The sequence below is a fragment of the Fundulus heteroclitus genome, chromosome 3, assembly GCF_011125445.2.
Source record: "Fundulus heteroclitus isolate FHET01 chromosome 3, MU-UCD_Fhet_4.1, whole genome shotgun sequence".
Taxonomy (NCBI): domain Eukaryota; kingdom Metazoa; phylum Chordata; class Actinopteri; order Cyprinodontiformes; family Fundulidae; genus Fundulus; species Fundulus heteroclitus.
Genome location: NC_046363.1, coordinates 28,847,631 through 28,869,999, shown reverse-complemented (window position 1 = coordinate 28,869,999; position 22,369 = coordinate 28,847,631). Strand labels below are relative to the sequence as shown.

Genomic DNA, 22,369 nt, shown 5'->3' with positions numbered 1-22,369 from the left:
TTACGACAGTGCACTTTCACTTTCGCCCTCTGGGGGGAGCCTCGCTGGAAAATCAACCCCGGTTGCATAGTATACCTTTAAATAGTTGATAGCTGCAACACTAAACGTCTTTAGCTTAGGGAAGATACAAGAAGACCTTTATTTCACCTCTCGTTGAAAGTAAAAGTTACCTTTATAAAAATGCCTGTGGTGTTTGGATACAGAGATGTTCTTTAAAAGTCCCCTAAATTATCTTGTCTATAGACAATGGCATTGTTGTTGCCCTTGACTCTCATGTCTCTCAGACATGGTTACGCTCGATGGCAGGATGTGCAGAACGACGTTAGGTTTGCGATCATCAACGAGCCCTTCAAAGGAGAGATGAGCAGAGGGAACTTCCTGGAGATCAAGAACAAGTTTCTGGCCCGAAGGTTCAAGGTGAAGCGAGCGTTTCCAAGTGACAGCAAAGTTCAGCTCGTGCCTGCTAGCGTGGCGCCTAACCGGTTTGTTCCTCCCGAAGCTACTGGAGCAGGCGTTGGTGATCGAGGAGCAGCTACGCAGGGCGGCCTACCTGAACATGACGGAGGACCCGGCGCACCCCTCCATGGCCCTCAACACTCGCTTCAGCGAGGTAGAGTGTCTCGCCGAGTCCCATCAGCATCTCAGCAAAGAGTCAATGTCTGGAAACAAGCCTGCTAATGCAGTGCTGCATAAAGGTAACGTTTGCATAGAGTTCTCCTACTCCTCACTCTGAAAGAACCTGTATCTGTATCCTGCACAGACATCCTTAGTGTTTTACAAAACTGCACATTCTTCCTTTTGACCAAATCTAAGGCCACGGAGAAAAACATAAAAAAACCCCCGACCTTTTTAGCGTTTTTCATCATTGCAATAAAATATTCACAAATAATGTGTTTTAAAGTGTTTGTGGTGAATTAGAGGATAATCCAGTTCAGTTTTAACTAGTGTAAGTATATTATGTTTTGTATTCGTGTGGATAAAAAGACAGAAAGGGTTTTTAATCCATATTTGATATATTTTATTTTCCTGCGAGTATCTAAGATGTAGAGCAGGGGTGTCAAACTCATTTTTATATTGGGCCACTTTGGCACCATAAAGTCATTAAAAGGGCCTGTTCCACCTGTATAGATGACACTTTTGATTTCATAATTTCATTTCAGTTCACACAAAAATGTAAAAAAAAAAAATTCATAGTAACATAAAACTAGCACCCCTAGGCTCAGTTTATACAGTTTAGCTGCAAAATAAAAGGTTGATTTTGGGATGAGTTACACTTTAAACTCTCATCATTCTATTTTTTTGGACATTTCTGGGTTGTTTTAATGTGTTGTGGAAAAACTAACATCTAATGGCAGTGAAAAAAAAATCAATGTTTTTTACAGGAGGTGCAGTTTCAGCCATTTTATACACAGAATACATGTCTCTACTTCATGATATGCCTTTTTTTGGCTCTTAAGGGCCAGATGAATTGCCTTGACGGGCCGGATTCGGCCCGCGGGCCTTAAGTTTGACACGAATGATGTAGAGCAGTGGTCCTCAATCCCGGTCCTCGAGGACCGGTGTCCCTGCAGCTTTTACACGTGTCCCTGATCAACACACCTGACTCACCTCCCCAGTGTGAAGTCAAGTTCTCCAGAGTCCTCCTAATTACCTCATTATTTGGCTCAGGTGTGTTGAAGCAGAGTAAGAAATACAAGTTGCAGGACACCGTCCCTCGAGGACCAGGATTGGGGACCACTGATGTAGAGGCTTAAAGGTAAAATTCACAAGCCAGTAGCCTTAACACATCTTCTAGACCTTGATTAAAATACTAATTGACGCCAATTAACAAAGACAAATTATCCCTAATCTGTAATTTAATGTATTGTGTTTTCATTTTATTCTGTTTTTTTTAAAAGGAGTCCAATCAGATTGTTTTGATAGAGAAGTTATGCAGAAACCTATGTTTTGCTTGTCTTTCCGGGGCCTCTTGAATACACACCTCCATTTATTACGTTCTTATTAATATAGATAAAGGAAGATGTCCTTTCACTAAGGCTTGTTTGGCTGGGGACTAACTGCAGAAAGGTGGAGATAAAACTGACTTCTGGCGAAGTGGAAGAAGGTAATAATTTAATGAAATGCAGCAACGCAGAGGCGTTCAAAGAGAGAAGAGCGGAGAAGGTTACATGTGATAATTATTTTCCTAACTGAGAAATGTCACCCTAAATGTCAGAATGTAGGGAAGACTCCTGATGTAACCTTTTTGATAATGACCTTTTATTTCTAACAACGGCTCTGGTTACAGAAATGCGTGTCCAGATGTTTACGTTACACGGTGCAGGGCATAAAAAAAAAAAAGGGAAATTCTTCGATCAGCAACAACCCCTGCTGTGTTTAGTAGCTCTTGGGTGGTTACACATGAATATTTGGGTGTGTCTGTTGTCACAATGATCTCTTGTGATGAAACGTGGGCAGAGATATTTGCCAACTTCTCTATTCGCCCTGGTTGCATTGGACAAAGTGGAAGAGAATTATGATGGTTACAGTTACCTCATGTTTACTGAAAGGATTTTCTTAAAAAGGAACCCTTTTTTTTTAAATGCCAAAATAAGCTGCTGCTCGATTATAGTCATTGGTAGTCACATGCTAGCGCTGTAGAAAAGGACAGAGCGTGACAACAAGCTCAGGTCTCACCATGATGCAGGGCTGTTCAACCGTCTATGGTGTTTTTGGTCGTAGAATACTGTTCTCACTCTTGTTGAACAGATTATTGTGTGCGTTTTTTTAAAATGAACCGAGAGAGAGAAAAGAAAACGGACACGATGATAGAGGAACAAGGGGAGAGCTAATGACGTAGCCGAAGAAGGCTGGAAATCCTTAGAGCTGCAGGGAGGAGACTGTAACAGATGGATTAAAACGAGTTTGGGTTCCTGCTTAAGTAACATACATAAAAACAGTAAGGTTTAACAATGCAAAGTAGAGGTCGACTGATGTTTTTGTTTTTTTATTTGCGTTTTTCCTCGTGTCGGTATCGGCCGATACGTGCATGCGGTCCATTAACGGATTCAGCAGCCATGCATTCAGACCCCATGGAGCGCATAGATCGCCGCTCCCTCCCTGGCAGAGAGCAGCTGATAAAGTTGTAAGACTGAGTGCCAACAGCAGCAAGAGTGCATTTTGAACTTTTAATGTGGTTTTAAGTGTCTGGTTTAGCTGTGTCTGGCCTTTGAATGTCTGTCTCTGTCTCACCGTGTGCGGGAGGACACAGCGTTCTGTGTCTGCGTCTAAAAAACCCACGTCTGATCTCCAGCGTGTTTGTTCCCATGGAGAATCATGTATGCACATCAGAAAGTAAAAATCACTACGCGTACAGCATCTAAGTTTACATAAAGTAAAGTTAGACTGCAGTGGTGGTCAGTGGTTATTGTCCTCTTCAGCTAAAGAAGCTTTTTTTCTCGACACGTTCATTAAGAGCGAGCAAAGTGCTGCTCTAAGAGTCGTGACGTGCGTTTTTTTTCTGTGTACCTTTTCAAACTGTGGTCTGAAGCCGATTGTTAACGTTGGCTGGTTTAAACGCAAGTTTTAAGACTTTGTTATCACTGTTATTTTTATCATGTAAATGGAGGAAGAAACAGGAATGCTGGCTTCAAAGAAGCGGCCCCAAAAAATCAGCAGCACATAATAACTGGTATCGCCGTCTGCCTTAAATTAAGCCTGTATCGGTTGATCTCTAATACAAAGTACTTAAAGATTTAGAAATTGGAATAAGCATTACACTGCAAAAAGGGAACTAAAAATAAGTAAAATTTTCTTAAAATATGTATATTTTTCCTTGATATGAGCAGCTAAATAAGACTATTTGCCAATGGAATGAGAGTTTCTACCCCTAAAATAAGATAATTAGACATCCTGCACTTGAAATAAGATTATGGAGATGAGTTGTTCTCATTTTAAGTGTAAAAACCTTATTCCATTGGCAAATAGTCTGATTTACCAGCTGAAATCAATGAAAAATACACTAATTTCAAGAGGATTTTACCTACTTTTAGTTTCCTTTTTGCAGTGTAGTCCAAAGCTGATTAAACAGTACGGACACGTGCATTTCTGTAGTGGCGGTAAAAGATACAACCCCTTTAGGGTAATCACTGTTGCTTTGTCTCCAGTTCTCAAACAGCTGGAGGAGCTGCTGAGCGACATGAAGGCCGACGTCACCCGTCTCCCGGCCACCATCGCCCGGATTCCCCCTGTTGCCGTGCGGCTGCAGATGTCAGAGAGGAACATCCTCAGCCGGCTGGCCAGCCGGGGCCCCGAGGTCGCAGCTCAGAACCAGTCCCAGGCCTCACAGCAAATGCAGGTGCCACGCTGACCAATCCCATCGCACCTTTTTTTTTTTTCCCCGTCTTGTTTTTGCTCATTGACTGAGGCTAGTCGCAGTCACCTCACCGCCATGTAGCAGTCGTCCTTTATTTTACCCACCGTGTACAGCACCGTCGGGTCAGTCCTCCTGGCTCTGCACCTACGACTCATCTCCAGAAGAGCATCAGCTCTGCGGCTGGACTTTGTACGAAAAGGACTGGAAATGTAGATACACGACGGGAAACTAAATGCGGACAGTTTCCCCCTTCCTGGGATCACCTCTCCTGTCCTGAGCCCTCACGTTCATGCCGCTCCCGTCACACCTGTCCTGACGGCGGGCTCTCACCCGCGTGTGTAGTTTCATGTGTCGCCGAACAGGAGGCGACGCGTCGGAGCAAAAAGCGTCATGTTTGAGGTGTTCCCAGTTCTTTGTAATAACTTCTAGATCACTGAAGGATTTTACTGTGCCCATTTTCACCTGTAGGAACTTGTGTGAGCCAGCGTTTTTTTTTAGAAGCCGTCAAACTGAAATGTTGTCTCTGAAATGGTACCGGTGTGTGCGTGTGTGTGTGCGTTTGATGGAAATAAGTGTGCTACACACAGGGCATATAAACGTGCATCTCTACTGCAGAATGCCTCGTCACTGAGAGACCGCTACCGTCACTGAAGTGTCAGTCCGTCAGGTCTGTCCCCCCCCCCCCCCCCCCCCTGTCTCCGTCCTCCCAGCTGACCCTATCAGGTGAGCTGATCTGGGACCAGCTCTTTCTGCACACACCCCAACCAGAACCATGACATTCCTAACAGCACCGCCGGGTTTCGCCCCACTGAGACTTTTCCCGAAAATACTAAAATAAAAACCATCTCCACCGCTTTTTTTTTTGGTACGTCGGACAGTTTTGAGAAGGATAGCAGTCTTTTGAGTTTATTTAATTTTTATCGCTGTCTGTTGTTATGGTTTACCTTCTGAATATTATTGTTACAGCCTTGTTGTTTTTATTGTTGCTGTTTGTTTTTATGATCTACAATAAAAAGTGAACAGTTTCTCATTATTCCTTCTCTTCCTTTATCTCTTAATCCCATTTGCACACAAAAAAACTGTCAAGATTTAGAGAAAAAAAGCCATAAATTGTGCTTGATTAGGAGACGGATTAAAAGAAAAAAACGATTAATTTATATAAGCATAGATTCTGCTCTGAGGGTGAACATCATCCTAACGGTATTTATTCTCTGTTTGGTTAAAAATGCTCAGCTGCAGGTGTTAAAGGTGCTAAAGTATTAAATTCTCTCGACCTTTTTCACATTATCTAACGTTACAACCCGATATGTCTACCAATTTTGCACATCTAGAGGCAAGGAATAAACTGTTTTCCACCCTTTTTAAATGTTCGCGACTTACAGCAATTAACCATTTTTACCGATGTATTTTTAACAAAATCCCTCTGGCTGCATTTTTAATGCAAAATCCTGACTGTGTTGTCGGAGGTAAGGCGCCTGCAGCTCTTACATATAACTTTGCTGCCTCTTGGCCAGGACTCCCTTGAAAAAGAAGTTTTTAGTCTCAATGGGACTTTTTCCTGGTTATATAAAGGTTAAATGTCAGTGTTCATGGTGTGTTCACAGTAATGTGCACTAGCAGATTTTCTCCACAAACACCATTTATTTGCATGTGGGTCTAAAAGGTCACTTTTAGTCTCGTTTTCTTCGCTTTGGTTTATTACTATGCAAATTAAATAGGGGGTGCGAATACTTTAAATTGTCGTGTTTAAACTGTTTTAAGAAATCTTTTTGACAAGTTCTTCCTTTAATTTGACAAACTTAATTATGTGCGTCGTTTTTTTTTCCGATGTTGGTATAAGTAAGTGGCGCTTTTGTTTGAAAACTGAGCGTGAAGAGCTTTATGTGCTTTGCATACTGGCCTCGAAGGACGCGGTGGAATTTACATGGAGGCAAATGTAGATTCAGCGTGGCGATAAAAGCCGCAGAGCTCTTCCCCACGGAGCAGCTTGTGAGAGGAGGATCTGCAGGAAAGCGGACAGGAAAAGACGCATTTTCCTCCCGCAGATAGTAACAATAATTAGGAAGAATTAGAGTAAATTACAGGGTGGGAGGAGTGGCTGGGCTTTGATAGCTTATCAAAAATAGGCTTGTCGTTAACGGGTCACCAGAAAAACGAAGAGAGGAAGATGGGGAATGCAGCTGAAGTGTGGTGAAAATAAGGTGTGAATGGGGGAAAAACAACATCTTTGTTCGCTTCATACTGGGACAACTGGATAATAACCCCCACTTCCTGGTCAGGACCAATCCAGTCTTGTGTAGATACCGCGAGGTGTCCCAACAATGTCTTGTGGGTGAGTATTTTACATTTTAACTATTCTTTTTGTCAACAAGTCCTAATTTTTTATTCTGCTTTCATTTTCCAAGATCTTTTGACAAATTTCCCCGAGGGGACAATAAAGTATAAATGTATCTATCTATCTTGTTCCCGTGCAACATTTTCCCTTTGCTCCTTTGTTATATCTGTTCTTTATTTTGTTTGCATGTTGCTAATTGGTCTCAGAAAGGTCAGACTAATTCAATTAGAGCTGGTAAAGTTAACTCATTAAATTGTAAAAACGCTCCTGGACGCACCATCTTCTGAATCGGTTATGTTGCATTTACTCATCCAAGTTTCCCTTTTTGATTTTAACATAATGTACACGAGGATGATGCGAGAACACAGCGATACGCTTTACAGGTTTCATAGGTGGACGTGTCTCAGGTGGTACAGGACCATTTATTAGGGTTTATTATGTTTACTGTGAATGTTTGTTCATATATGACAAAAATCACTGGGAAATTGATGGAAAATGTTAGAAGTTGCTTGTGAGAACATGCAAAATGCAAAACAAGTAACATTTTCTAGCATTTTTCACATTTATTCTTCCTTCCCCCATTGTATTGTGAAATAACATGTTTTAAGTTATTTCATGTTTATCAAATAACTCTCGGTCTGTTAGGTATTGTTAAGTGAATATAAGCCCAATTGGCTTTGATATAAGGACAATAGTTGAAAGGGTGATTCGAGCACTGGCATTCTTCTAACAGCAAATTCTGCACACATGAAATAAACGAGTGACAACTCCTCTTCAAGTATAAGAATTTAACAGAAACAAATGCTCATCCAGGAAACATCATTCTATAATGTTTACCTGTATTAACAATATATTTCAATCAACAAATCTTCTCTACTAGGCTTGTGAAACAACTAAAACTACTAAGCAAAATCAAGATTAGAGAAACTAAGGAAGTATGTACATGCAAAAGAGCAAAAGGACAAATAACAAATAGTTGAAACCCAAAAGAATGATTGATTCACTGAATCTATAATTCACTAAATATCTGAGTGAATAAAGTGAGTAAAGAGAACTGAAGTTCATCTTAAAGAGTTTAGAATGAGGTTAAGTTAGCTTAACTAATTTAGAACAACCCATTCACAATGCGACTCCGAGTTAGATGGAACATTAAGAAAATAACATATTAAAGAAGGATTTGCTGAATTAACAATCAATAACTTTTAGGACAATTAAATTGTAGTAAATGTAATTATTTTTTCACAGATAATTAGCGATGCTAGAGGGCGCTGTAAGGGGAAGATGATCATGACCTGAAGCTGTGTTGGGGCACATCCAGGTCACCTGCCTATTAGCTTGATAGCTTTCTCTCAAGTTACACAAAATACCATTAAATCAACTAGAATCTAACTTTGTCATGCTGTACTAAAGCTCGTAGCATATCAGCCAATGGCGGCGCGAAACAACAACAAGCGTTATGTTTAACTTGTTAGTAGCAAGGCTGTTAAGGAGGCTAATAGCGGCGGCTAATGCTAGTGGACATTCTGAAAAAAGCAATTTTTGGTGTAATAAGCTGACCAGAAAATACAAGCATTAGCCCTAATGGAAATAAAGTTTGTCATAACCTTAAAACACAACCCAAAACACACCAGCATAGTTTGTTTCAAAGATCGCTAGCGGGTAGCTTGGCCTGTTAGCTCCAGGTCTTAACATCAGTCAAACCTTAAAAACACATTGAAAACACACTAGAAATAAACAGTTTTAAATAGCTTCATCCCGTCCTAACTTTCCATGTTCATCTCTGCCAAACCTCTGCCTTTGTGTGGCGTTGTGGCCACTGAGCATCCGGTTGTCATAAAGGGCAACCGGATGCCCAGTCTTCTTTCCTTATATCCGTCATCCTCCTTCTCTTGTATCCTTCCTCCCTTACTTGTATCCTCACTTCATCCCTCCCTCGTATCCTGCCATCCTTTTTCCTTCCCCTCTCACTTCCTTGTAGCATTTCTTCATCCCTCTCTCATATCCTTCCTTCCTTCCTTCCTTCCTTCCTTCCTTCCTTCCTTCCTTCCTTCCTTCCTTCTTGTTTCTGGTTTTAAAATTTGATCACTTCAAAAATATTTGCCATAGATTTATAGAGGCTTTTTTTGTATTTTAAAATGGGCATAAAGGGCTGAGAACCCTAAAAATGTGACTATTAAAAATGCTCAATGCTAAGATGAAAAATTAGTAGGAAGCCAGCGAAACTGCAAAAGTGCCTCAGCTATGTTTTTTTTCTGGGGAATATCAGATGTACAAATTATGGTAAATCTGGGAAGTTGTAGAAAACTATAATTCTTCAGTTTGGGATATTGATCACCTAACCGAATCAATGTTCTATTAAAGTTTAGATTTTCTTGAGTTAGACTCTCCTATTTTGATTAAAAAAATATATACTTTAAAACCTTTTTGTACATGTTAACCAGGGATGCCAGGAATTGTGGAAGGGGCTCCATGTTCAAGAAGCAGGAAGAGAAGAATGATTGTGTTAAATAATTGTTGCATAGATCAGACATTGGTGATAGATGTGAAAAATATTGAAAATGTAATGTTAGTATTAAAGATAAATTATGGTCCAAGGGTTTATCCAACAGATATATTAAAAAAGTGACATAATGGACATTTTTAAAAGTTGTACAAACAAAAAAGTTGGGTAAAGGTGCATTACCCATGTGAATGTTATCACAAAGGTATAAAACTGCACAAGCATTAAAATCCTCAGAGCAGCAACAGTCTGATGCTTTGCAGTTGTGTGCTGCGTTGCAACACTTAGAGAATTGACCAAACAATTGTGGGGGGGAAACTTCGTTGTCACGCTGCAGCTGTGGCAACAACTAAACCCGTATGCGAGTGTTGCACGTGTGCACATTTGCCCGAGTCGTGGAGGAGGGAAGAGAAGTCAAACCAACTCTATAACTGTTGCAGAGCACGACAATCACAGAGGAATAAAAATGCAAGCTGCTGGCGTTAACCACGACGACACCTGCAGGGCTGCGTGTGTGTTTAAATGTGTTAGTATTTGCATGGTGGGTGGGAAGGGGGCAGGGGTGGGAAGCTCCTTTCTATTACATGTGAATCGTAGCTTTCTCCACCCTTTCCCTCCACAGTTTTCTTTACACTCTTACTCTGAAAGTTTTGAAGCTATCGGCCCATTAGATCGGAAGATCTAGTTTAACAGGAACGCTCTGCTTGCGGATGAAAATGATTTGCAAATTAACTGCAGACCGTCCCGAACGTCTGTCTGCTGAGCAAACCAGATCTTTGTTGTGATGCACGCAGTCTGTATTAAGAGGAAGCGGATCTCTTGCTTTGTGTTGTAACTCGATAAAAAGGCTTTGTCCCGGTATTTATCAACCCGTTTCAGAGTTTAGCCACTACTTTTAATGAAACGTTCTCCACTGCAAATATTTCAGTAGCTCACAAACACACCCACACACAGGCGCATTTTGCAGAGAGGGGGGGGAAGGTCAGATTGTAAATGAGGAAGTGCTCAGTGACTCTGACCTTTGTGTGTTACATGCGTACATTCATACACACCTGGAAGTAAAGGAGAAACAGCAGCGGTAGCAGACAGGTGGGAAGGCTGCCGGTAGTCTGTGTGTGTGCAGAGACACGAAGAGGTGTCTTTTTGTTTTTTCTTCTTCTTCTTTTTATATTTGTATTCCTGTCAAACCCGATGGAGTAGCTGGTTGGCTGACAGTCCGCCGGTGAATGGAGCTGTGTGAGCTGCCCCTGGTGCCACTGTTTGCGCTGAGGTCTACGCAGGAAACTTCAGTGATGGAGTCAAAACCTTCTCTGCTCTCAGATTCGACGAGGTCTTGTTGTTGTGGTCGTCATTGAAAGCAACAAAAGGAGAGAGAAAGAGAGAGAGAGAGACGAGAGACGAGCAAAAAAAAAAAAAAAAAAAAAAAAGGCAGCATCTCTATCTGCTGCAGGAATTCCGGCCTGTCAGCTATTTTTGTTCCTGTCTTGCTTTCACTATTTTGTGAAAGGAGACGTAAAAAGGAAGGAAGAGCGCGAACGACGCAGAAGGGGGAAGAAACCAACGTATACTGTGTGAACGTCCCGGCGAGTGACAGTTGTTTTCAGGAGCAGCTGAGAAGAGTAAGTGTTTACCTGCCTTTTGGTTAGAGCGACGCGGCCGGGTCCGAGGTAGAGAGAGGGTCAGAGGGCAGTAAAAGCGTTAAGAAGGGCAGGGTTTGGTGGGTGTTATGAGAATGTGATGCAATAAAGCGAGATATAGACGCGGTAGTTTTAGATATTAGATGGAAAGATGCCTGTGTGGAAAGTCTAGCTATTGTCTGTGGGAAGCAAATGCCGAGAAAAGACGCAGTTGATTTAAGTTCAACGAAGAGGGAGGAAGTAGCTACAAATTAACAGCTTTTGCTTTGTTGTGAGACTTGTTGATCTAAAAACAAAGAGGAAAGACTTGTACGTTTGAGTCTGCACGTGTTGCACAGGTACAAGTGACTCTTCTTCTCTCTCGTCCCAGAAAAAGTGAGGAGACGACATGGTTCGGTGAGTCAAAGCCTCTGCTGGACCCTGTAACGCTCCGTTAGTCATCTCTGGTCGTGTCTCTCTGTGCTTGCTTGATGACAACTTCTCTGTTTCCATTCCTCCTTCTCTTGTCTTTCGCCAGCCGTTCACTCTTTCTGCTCTGTTCCTCTATCATGTGATTTCTCAAGCCTTGTGTGCTAAACTGTCTCTGCTGTGGACAAGGTAATGTGCCAAAAGGGAAGCGTTAATGTTAGAGCTTTAGCTAGACGTCTGTCTGCATAGATTCAAGTTTTTTAGTTTTAAGTAGTCCCTGCTCTGTTTTGGGGAATAGTTTCACTTGTAAATGCAAATTTGAATGTTTAAATGATGTAATCTGAGTTTTAATGTTGCTATCCCAGCGTTTAAATGCAGAGTTTCAATAAACTTTGCTGCCTTGCTGTTATAAAGCAGTATCATCCAGTGCATTAACTTGGAAAAAGATCTTTCCGTAATCAGTATCTCTTAAAAAAATTATCAAATCGGGCATCTGAGGCCCAGGTGGCTGATTCAAATGTCAATTAACCAAATTTCAGAGGGCAGCCGTGTTGAATTTCTTTGTACTTGTAGCTCCTTCAGGCCACAACCTAAAACAAAAGGTTCAGATTAATAGGTTATATTTTAATGCTGCCTTATACTCCATTAGCCACCAGAATTGGTAGAAAGAATAAAAGTGGCTGTGCGGTCTCTACAACGAGGACGGCTTCTGCTAGAGGCGAAGCTGTACGATGCATTATGTGTCTGACTAAAGAATAAAACAGCAAAGTTTCTTAAAGTTGCGACTTTAAGTCAAGTTTCTCTTCGTGTGTAAATAGTGACCGTAAGCTTCTTATATATAATATGGTTCTCAGTATGACCCTGTGGCAAATCTATAATAATATAGCGCTGTTAGTCAGTTTATAGGTGAACTATCAGTGATAAATTGTCTTTTACAATCTCAATCTGCATGTCTTTTTATTTATTTTTTTACTGTTTTTGATGCAGGTGGTTCCACAGAGACATCTCTGGCCTGGAGGCCGAGGACATCCTGAAGTCTCGAGGCATCCATGGCAGCTTTTTGGCTCGGCCCAGCAAGAAAAATGTTGGTGATTTCTCCCTGTCTGTCAGGTAAAAAAAAAAACGGACTGAGGCAATTCCTTCCCACCCATGTGGATCCTTCAACTCAATAAAGCTGATCCCCCCCCGCCCTCTTTTTAAAAACTATGCACATTTTGAATGCCAGCGATTATGATAAAGCTGGAGATAATTGACGAATGTGTGGATGTGATTCTGTGGTATTTCTACATAAAATAGTTGAAGGTCTGAAAACAAAATGCTCAGCAGGAATGCCACATATTTCTAAAAGGGGAAATAATTGCAGATAAATGTGCGGTCTGTATATCAGACATCCTGAAACCTTTGCTCTTTAGACTTGTGTTGTTTGAGCTTTCACTGATCGTAAATCAGTCTGTTTTAGAGCTTTTGCTTCTAAGAGGTAAGGCGGTAATGTGCGTTCACCTGCTTCACACGTAATTTAGATGTGTTCTGTAGATATGCATTTCCTCTACAGGAGCTTTTTAAAAACATTATAATTCATTAAAGGAAAGTGGAAATTATAAGCTAAACAAATATTTGTTGCATTAATTGCAAAAGTTATTTTTTTTTTGTTGAGAAATCTAGAAGTGCTTGAGGCTTTCTTTCCTTTGGCAGCAGGAGTAACCTGGGTCCTTTACCAACTCTGTTGTCATTGCTGTGATCTGCGGGTGCTTTTCTTTTTTGCATATCGAGGAACGTTTGACGTCAAATATAACACATTGCATATTAAAGTAGAAAAGCTGTTGAGAGGATGAGTATTTAAAAGTATAATTTCTACATAGTGAACTATTCTGTGCTGTTATCCTGGGTTACTTCAGTAGATAGCGATTTACCAACGGCCATTACTGATCACCTGAATTGAATGATGTAATTGAAATTTGCATTATACTACATCGGACTCTGACTACTCTCTCGCTATATATATATATATATATATATATATATATATATATATATATATATATATATATATATATATATATATATATACACGTCAACTTTATCTATAAGGCGCATAAAACAAACACCAAGGCCAAAGTGCTACATAGATAAAGGCCAGATAAGATCATGAGAAGCAATGAGTTCAAACATGGACATAAAATAACAAGAGCTCAACAGAACACCAGTAATAAAACCCTGAGATGTTTCTAAAAGAAGCCTCGGAGGATGCCTGAATTAGCTCGAGGCGAGATTTTCTAATTAAACCGGCTACACATAAATAAATAGAGCTGAGTTGAACTTGTGGCCTGACTCGTGTTTGATTATGAATCAAACGATATTGATTCAGTTTCCATCAAATCCGAGGAAAGCTCCTTCTCATATCACGCTTAAATATTTCACCCCTGCTGTTTTTAGGCCGTTTAAGCCAAGAAAAACCTTTTTGGTGGTTTATTCTTGTTGACTTGACGGGTTGTTGCTTTTTTTTTTTTTTTTTTTTTCTAACCAGGGTGGGCGACGGGGTCACCCACATCCGCATCCAAAACACGGGGGACTTCTACGACCTGTACGGCGGGGAGAAGTTCGCCACCCTGTCGGAGCTGGTGGAGTACTACACCGCAGAGAACGGCATCCTCCAGGACAAGGACGGGACGATCATCGAGCTCAAATATCCCGTCAACTGCTCCGACCCCACCACAGAGAGGTCCGTCCTTCCCCTTCTTTCTACATTTTAATATCTATTATTGTACTTGATGCTAAAACAAGCCTCCCCAAGCATCATGGCGCTACCACCGTGCTTTACGGTGGGGATGATGTGTTCATATGTGAACATTCCCTTTTCTCTTGTCTCTTATCTTCCTCATGAATGTATTTGTCTTCCTCTTCATTGGGGAAAAGTTTGGACATGTATGCAACGTTTTGAACTTTTGTGATGCATTTTTAAACAAAGCTGGCTTCACATTGCATACTCTTCTCCAAAATAGCAACACTTTACTGTGCATACACCCTCATATGTCTTGTAAAAGCGGTCAGGCTTTCTTGTAAGTGGATTATTTTTGGAGCTTAGCTGTTTAATAGTCGATTTGTCAAAATTTCGTGTTGAACTTTTCTGGGGAAAAGAAGATGTGTCCTGGGCTGGAGGCCCACGAAGATGTCCAGCACACAGCAGCAGCAGCAGGGTTTTGTGTCTCTTTGTCTTAGTCTTTTTTAAACGGGTTCTCCACATTCACTTTCGGGTTAGGTGTGACAACATCTGGTTGGGTGGTAGAGATAAAAATAGTCAACTGTGACCAGCTACATTTCCTCTCGCAGCCCATTATGTCGCAAGGACGATTGGCGTCATTTGTGGGTTTACTTAATGTTCAATTAATCCTTTCCTCCGGGGGATAAGACCCAGTTGAATGAACTCAAAGTGTTGCAGCATCTTTGCTCGTCAGCCTGTGAGTCAGGAAACGTACGCGCCCACGTTTCTGAGCCGCTGAGGCTTCAGTCCTACATCTGGCTCAGATTGCTGGATTAGAAGAAAGGAGTGAGAACAGATGGCACAGTTCGTCTGACACAGATACAGGTGTGGCTCAGTACATTTTAATGTTAACTATTTCAGATAATCAATTTATTAAATGAAACTCATTATCATATAGATTTTACTGAGTGCAGAGTGATATATTCCATGTTTTTATTTCTGTTTTAATGTCGTCGATTATGGCCTACAGCTGATAAAAACTCAAAGTTCAGTTTAGCCGAAAGTTTTAATATTTATTCATTTATTCAAGCCCAATAGAAAATAATTTCAAAAAGAACATTTTGTCCAGTTCAAAGATCTGTCTGTGTAATGTACAGAGGTGTCATCTGCATGTCATCTGGTGTCTCTCATCTTCCTCTTAGCAATACTCGACAGAGAATCATAGATTGGAGTGTTGCTTCTTCACCTCGGGTCGGTTTTCTGGCCAATCAAGCAATCAGTAGTTTTCATGTTTTTTTGAATGGGTGAAGCTGTAACATACGAATTTTCCCTGGGGATGAATAAAATGTTCTGATTCTGAAGACATTGTGGTCACTGAGCCAGCTTTTGGTACCATTGGCAGTGTGGGCAGGTGCCAGAAAATAAAATCAGTATCTCCACAAAGCTTATCAGCAAAACAAAGGATTTCCTGGCAAATGGCTGCGTTGACTGTGGAGAACAGAAAAGCCGGTGGACAAACTCCAGTAGGTCACATCAGAATCAGTTTTAATCGACATGTTGGTTCATAGAACAAGGAAACATGGCTTTGGTTCCACTTCGTATAAGTATAGTATACAACATATTTCTCTTGTAAATATGAATGTATACATTTTATACAAAAGAGGACAACATAATTGGATTGTTGCAATCAAGCCTGGAATAAATCTGGGTCCACAGACTGTTCACCAGCGAGACAACGTCTCTGCAGACTTGATTGTTTGGCTCATTTAATAAAGAGGAAAGATCTAGACTGCAACAAACTACACAGTGATGAATAAACACAGGACAGACTGAATTACAGTCTCTGTTGGGTCCTCTTCTGAACAGTGTCTATATGTGAGGTCCAGCTTAGGTCCTAGGGAAGGTGGTTCCTAGGAGGCTGAAGAGATTAACAGCTGACACGGTGTTGTTGTGGATGGTGAGGGGAGGCAGTGTGGGAGGTTTCCTCCAGATGTTCACCATAATCTCCACTGTCTTGAGCGGGTTAAGCTCTAAGTGGTTCTGGACGCACCAGTGGACCAGCCGATCCACCTCCTGACTCGTCCTTGTCCTGGATCAGACCGAAGACAGTAGTGGCATGCGTGGACCACTGAGATGCAGTCATTTGTGTGCAGAGAGATGAGGAGTGGGGCGAGAACACAGCCCTGGGGGCCGCCTTAGCTGACGGTTCTTGTGTGGGAGAAGATGCTCCCCGGTCTCTCCTGTTGCTGCCAGTCAGTCGGGAAGCTGGCGATCTACTGACAGGTGGAGTTTGGCGCTATGAGCTGACTGAGCTTCTGATGGAGGGTGTCAGGGTTGATGGTGGTGAAGGTCTAGCTGAAGTCCACAAACCGGATCCTGGCGTACGTTCCTGGGTGTTCGAGGCGGTGCAGGAGGAAGTCCTGCAGTCCTGGGTTGACTACATCATCTGCCGACCTGTTTGCCCAGAAAGCAAACGGCAGGGGGTCCAGCAGATGACCTGCGATTGACTTCCTCTGGTTCAACACCAGCTGCTCAAAGGATTTCATGACCAGACGTCAGGGCTGCAGGCCTGTAGTCATTTAAACCTGGGGACTGGGATGATGGCGGAGCGTTTGAAGCACGAAGGAACCTCACGCTGTTCCACAGACTTGCTTGGCTGCCTTGACTGTGGAAACTTCACTCTGAACTTTAAGAAGCGGGGATTCTGTTCCTCTCCGCTCCTTCTTCTACCGTGATTTCTAAATAAATATCAAAATTATCTTCCACCTGTAAAGAGGACTTTGTACCTTTGTACAGCAACAGTCAAGTTGTTTTTCTCAGGTAAGGTATTTCTGACGTGGTTTCTGGTTCAGCAGTGGCCTGACACGAAGAAGGTGACGGTTGGCCCTCATATCCTGGATACCTTGTGGGTTTTGTCTCTTGAAACATTGACTCTAACTACAATCCACACCACATGAATCTCTTCCAATCTCTTAAATAGGCTCTCTTGCACGTTTTTCTACCTCACATTTTTCCTTCCACTCAACTTATCGCATCAGTCCTCCCCAAGATTAGGCCGTAACATGGCAACAGTGTAACATTTCTGTTATAATAATATTATTTTAGCTGGTGTAATTTTAGTTTTTTATTAGCTCTCCAAAATTAACAGACATAAGCACTTAAAATGTAACGCTGTGTGTAATAAATCTATATAACATTTCATTTAAAGTTCAGTTTAAATTAATTACTAAAATATGTACATTTCTGTATAACATTTTATAGAAATATATATTAAGACATACAAATGCTTCAGTGTTTATTTAGACAATCTGTTTATTTTACTGCTGTGAAAAGACTTGATCAGAGATGTTCTTCCAAAGCTAAAATTATTACTATAGAGTTAAATCACTTTTTTAAACTGTAGATCCTGAGAACCTATTCTAGGCGTGTAAACACGCTCACAACTGAAAAGAAGAAAAGAAAAAAATCTGACCTGTTTCCATCCCAGAAAATAATCAGAATTGTACCTACATCTTGTTCTATTCCTGCAGTTCTACAGATTTAAATCACAATTTTGTTCGTTTTTTTAAATAAGGATCCTCAGTAGGAGCTTTATTTTAGGTCTAAGCAGAGTTGCCATCCTAAAAACTTTTTAGTTTTCTGCCAGTTCCACCTATTTAAATAATGTTTTTGATCACATTTTTACTAAAAAAAACCCTCTTTGTTAGGGTAAATAAAACACTTCATTTTAAGTCTCAAATAATAATCAGATTTTTTTTTTCAAAGAAAGGTCAAAATTACATCTACAAAATTATTGCTTCATCTCTCGGAAAAATCTGAAAATTGATTTTGCGATACATTAAGGTAGCTTGTGATTAGTGAAAATGAATGAACTGTTGTCATGTTTTTTGTTTGAGTTTGACCAAATCTTGTGGTAATGGTGAAACAAGAGTTGTTTTGTTGTTGGTGTTTATTATTTCAGGTTATAGTTCAGTCTCTCTTCTCAAGTTCCTTTCTGAAAGCATCATCAGCGATGGTGAAATATTGGTGTTAAGTGATGTTTAACAAAATTTGTTGAGTCAGGAGGATAAGAGCTGGTTAGAGCTACTTAATTTATTTAAAATTATAGAATCAAGAATTTTCCCTTTTGTTATGTTAAATTTCATTATTTTGCCCAAATTCAGAATAACAGTATCGATATCATACTGGAGTGGAATCTTTTTTTATTTGTGTTGGTTATTGTATTTTGTCTACTTTTTCAGACATCAATTAAACAAATCTACAAAAAGATGGAAAAAGGATATGAAATCATGACCCCGAAAGTTAAACTTACATTATTATTTGAATACCGCCCCCATGGCTTCACTTTATCTTTTAATTATAATTATATTTTAAGTATAATTATTATTACCATTAACAGTAAATCTGGTCACCCAAGAATAAGCGTTAGATAGAAATTGTCAAACACCTTTTCTTCAAAATGTTAATTTCAAGGTGGGGCAATATTAATTTCAGTCTGGTTATTTAAACTTTAGAGGACTCCATGAAATTTATATGAATGATTGTTATATTTAAAAATGTTAATTTAAATCCAATTTAAGTTTAATATGACTAAAACTAGTAACGTTTTATACAAAAGCTGCAGCAGTATTTCGCTCTTTTTTTTCTGAAAAGCAGCAACAAAACTGCATCTGCTTCATTTTCAAGCTGCAACAGAAATTTTAAATAACAGGACCATTTTTTTTAGGAAGCTGTAATCCCAATTACAGATTAATACATTATAAAGTATTTTCTCTGGGTTATTTGGTTAGAAGAATACTTGAATTGCACATTAAGTATGCAATTTACTCCATCTGCATTTAGTTTCTAAGGTAAATTATAGATTAAATGTTTCATAAAATCATTTGAAATCACCATATTTAAAAGGAACTGTGACAGATATGTTAAAAGCAGTATCTGGAGGAACGTATTTATTAGTAAATGTTTAAAAATGAGAAGAAAACACCTCTGAAATGGAAACTTTTTAGAAGGGGATCTCACAAAAATGTAAGTAGTCATGAAAAGCGATAATACTTGCATGCAATGGCATATTCAGCATCTTTGCAATTGTTGGGTTTTTAACAAAATACATTTACCAGGGTTTCTGCAGGGTTATAAAAAGTCTTGATTTGATTATCTCAAATTTTAGGAGTTTTCCATACAAGGTCTTTGGTGGGGTCTTAACTTTGCATATTTGCTCATTCTTTGCTTCTTAAAAAATTTTCATTTTACTTTCAAGAAATACTTTGGTGGCATTGCCAGCCCTGTGAGTAGGAATTTTAATCTCCGGAAAGAAAATCTTCTCCCAAAGCTGTAATAGGGCTGTTATAGTCTCTTTTGTAAAACAAGTTATTTCTAGTTATTTGCAACCAGCTCATTTGTCTTTAAAAGTGTATTTTTAACAAGGTCCCTTATATTCTGTGTTTAAAGGCATTGAAGCGAGGTAACTTATTGTTGTAAAAGCACTAGGGTGCCAAAGCCTCAAAAAACACCAGCTTCAGTAGATAGTTATTTTTCGCATGTTTAAATTATTCAGTAAATAATTTTTTAACCTGCCTGTTATTTTGTGTGAATCAAATAGCTCTAAAATCTAACTAAGAGTCTTAGAAGTCTTAAACTGAACTACCTGAAACATGGTGATACAGTAAGGTTTTCAAGTCGTGCCTTTTATTCCGTTGTTTCATGATTAGAAAGCTAAATATAGTCTCTAGATAATGCAGATAACTGGCGTCTGCACGCATGTGAGAAAATTCCTCCTGTTGCAGTGTCACCACATTGACAAAATACTAACTTCTCTGCTCTTTTAGCTAAAAGTCCCGCATTAATGTTCATGTTTTTGCACAGCAATGCGTATGAGGTCCGTGGCATTGCAGCTGGAGGTGGATTTTCCTCCGAGCTGAAAACATTAATTTGCTTTGGAGGCTGATTAGGCCGTGCTGATGTCCAGCTAAGATCACCGCAGCTCTGAGTGAAGGTTTCTGCTGCATGTTGCGAAGCTGAGCTCGGTGCTGGAAGCTGTGCCCTCCCTAGCCCCCCCATCCTTCTCTCTCTCTCTTTCTGACGGTTGTCTAACTTCCCTTTTGTTACTGCGGTTGGAAACTTTAAGTTTTGACACTTTTGAAAGCAATGGCCAGACCCTGCGTGCTTGTCTTCCTCTATTGCACACTCCATCATGCTCTTGCTTACTCGCTATCTTCCCCATCTAACGCAAACTCGCTGTTGTTTCAGAACATTGTGACTGCATGCATCTCATCGGGTTACCTTGTGGTGTGCCAGTCCTGAATTCAGTTCCCAAAAAAAAAGTTGTGATGTGATTAAGAAAGATTTGAATTGGGCCACTACCGTAAGAGATCTGCATCTGGCTCGTCTGCAGCTTCTGCAAAAACTGCACGGAAACCTTGTTTTTGAGTATTGCATGCTCTTCTTGAATTTTACTTAATCTGGAAGGATTTTTTTTTTCCAATCAAGACAAGCAAAAGGAAAACATGTAAATGTTTGCACATAATTCGTTAAGAAATGAAAAGCATCTTAATTAAATTCAGAAGGTAGGAAAAAGGGAGGGTGTATTAGTGGATGTTACATATCGAAAGGGGGCAAGCTATAAATACACTGTCCTGTTCAGCCGCGAAATCTGTCATCAGAAATTTTCCGACCGCAATGCAGGAAGTTTAGAAAAAGAAATCGAGAACTGTGCCTAAAATTAAGTCAGACTTAAGCTGCATTTGTACATTCACACAGAAATACATGGCACAGTGGTGGACAAAAATAAATCTAACCTGCTCATATAGCAGCTGCACGTCCTGTTTTTTTTAATTAGATGTCCTTTTTTAATTGAACAATTAAGTCTGTTGGTGTTACAGTGCTGCAGCTTTCACTGTACTCTGCTCACAATGCAATGAGCCACTTCGCCGCAGAGCTTTCAATGGACCTTAACTCTGCAGTCGCAGGCTCTACGGTTTCTCAGCCGGTACCGAGCCTGCGGGGACTCCAGGAAAAAAATACAACCTTTCATACAAATTCAAAACCTTTTCTTTAGAAGTTATGCAGAATAAAATCAAATGCAGGAGTCTGAGCGCGTATTTCACGTCCTTTGAACAAACTTACCCTGCTAATAACATTTGGTTTGCATCCTGCATAATCTGTCATTAAAAAAAAAAAAAAAAAAGCGTCTTCACTGTTGAGTTTGTGGCGATGCTATTTGTGTAACAGACTTTGTGAAACAAAGAATGTGGTTTACCCGGTCTATAAAAGGAAATCGTCCCTGATCAAATAACCTGCTTTTACCTTAGGCTTAAAAGAACTACACCCTCCATCAGTTCTAGGCTGTTTTTGAATAATTGATGTTTTATTATCATTATTTACCAAACAAAAAAAAACAGCCTTGTGTCACAAAAAAAAAGATGAAGCCAAAATAACATATGTTGTAATGTAACATACATAAAACCAAAGAAATTACAGAGGGCACACTTTCTTTTTTTACCATAGTTGCATCAGTGGAGTACAGAGAGAAATTGCGAAATGCGTCCTTTTTTTTTTTAAACTAACTTATTTTATTTATAAGCATATTGAACTTTATAATAGGACGGCGTTTGCTTTAAACGTTTTTTTTACTTTTGGAGTTAAAAGAAAAAACTATTGAATTGATGTGGGGGCTAGTGGTGTCGGCAGGTTTTGTTCACAATATTTACACGAGCTTTTGAATTAGTGTCTTAAGGTTTCAATGGAGCAACAGTATTTACAGAAAATCTGACCTAGCATGCTTAACATCCTTAGTCCACTTATCCACCCAAACATATGGCTGCAAAGGCCAAAGGAAAAACAAAATGAAAGGAAAACATTTTGTACATGCTCATGGATGTGAGACCCATTCTTATTTTTATTGAGGTGAAATTATCAAGATTAGCCAGACAGAAATGAGTTTCTTTCAATAACAGAAGACCTAGAGTAGCTCATCAGTATCAGATCATGACTTCCTTTATTACAGTAAAATCATGATATGGAGTTTATTACTATTTACCTTCAATAAAATATTAAAATCTTCTAAATATTAAAGAAAAGAGCCTAAAAAGCCTAATTGACTTTTATTTTCAATGTAGGTGTACCGAAGACATGCCTAGCTCAAAGCCTTTTATCTGATTTAAATGGTGAAAAACAGCATGAATTCCTGGATGAGGTGAACTGTTCCAGCATGAAAGCTCAAGAACTTAAAGGAAATTAGAGAAAATAAGAATTTTAGAAAATAAGAAAATCTTCACAAGAACATAGAAGTCTAATGGACAGAAAGGACCCCATTTCTCAAATCTACATTTAGCTGAAAAATAAATGTAGAGGGTTTTTTTCCCCCTCCATGCAGGAGTTATAAATTTGTACCTGAACATAGCACACATCATCAGGTCTCAGATCATGTGTGCACGATAAG

At 39.9% G+C, this 22,369-nt stretch overlaps 2 protein-coding genes across 10 annotated transcripts in view; both read left to right on the top strand.

The window, feature by feature from the left end:
• Nucleotides 1-5,387, top strand: part of chd4b (chromodomain helicase DNA binding protein 4b) — a 40,732-nt gene extending 35,345 nt beyond the window's left edge. For 5 of the 7 annotated variants that reach the window (XM_036135142.1, XM_036135140.1, XM_036135141.1 and 2 more), the window contains 3 exons: nucleotides 285-417; nucleotides 500-695; nucleotides 4,146-5,387. In XM_036135142.1, the coding sequence (XP_035991035.1) occupies nucleotides 285-417; nucleotides 500-695; nucleotides 4,146-4,348 (532 nt within the window). In that variant the 3' untranslated portion in view covers nucleotides 4,349-5,387. The remainder of the gene's footprint in view (nucleotides 1-284; nucleotides 418-499; nucleotides 696-4,145) is intronic. The other 2 variants (XM_036135138.1, XM_036135144.1) reach the window with 2 other exon arrangements.
• A 996-nt stretch (nucleotides 5,388-6,383) lies between these two features.
• Nucleotides 6,384-22,369, top strand: part of ptpn6 (protein tyrosine phosphatase non-receptor type 6) — a 36,619-nt gene continuing 20,633 nt past the window's right edge. The window contains exons 1-4 of one of the 3 annotated variants that reach the window (XM_021320397.2): nucleotides 10,249-10,808; nucleotides 11,165-11,222; nucleotides 12,222-12,344; nucleotides 13,759-13,953. In XM_021320397.2, coding sequence (XP_021176072.1) covers nucleotides 11,215-11,222; nucleotides 12,222-12,344; nucleotides 13,759-13,953 — 326 coding nt within the window. In that variant the 5' untranslated portion in view covers nucleotides 10,249-10,808; nucleotides 11,165-11,214. Of the gene's footprint in view, nucleotides 6,687-10,248; nucleotides 10,809-11,164; nucleotides 11,223-12,221; nucleotides 12,345-13,758; nucleotides 13,954-22,369 lie in introns of those variants that run through there. The other 2 variants (XM_012870298.3, XM_036135137.1) reach the window with 2 other exon arrangements.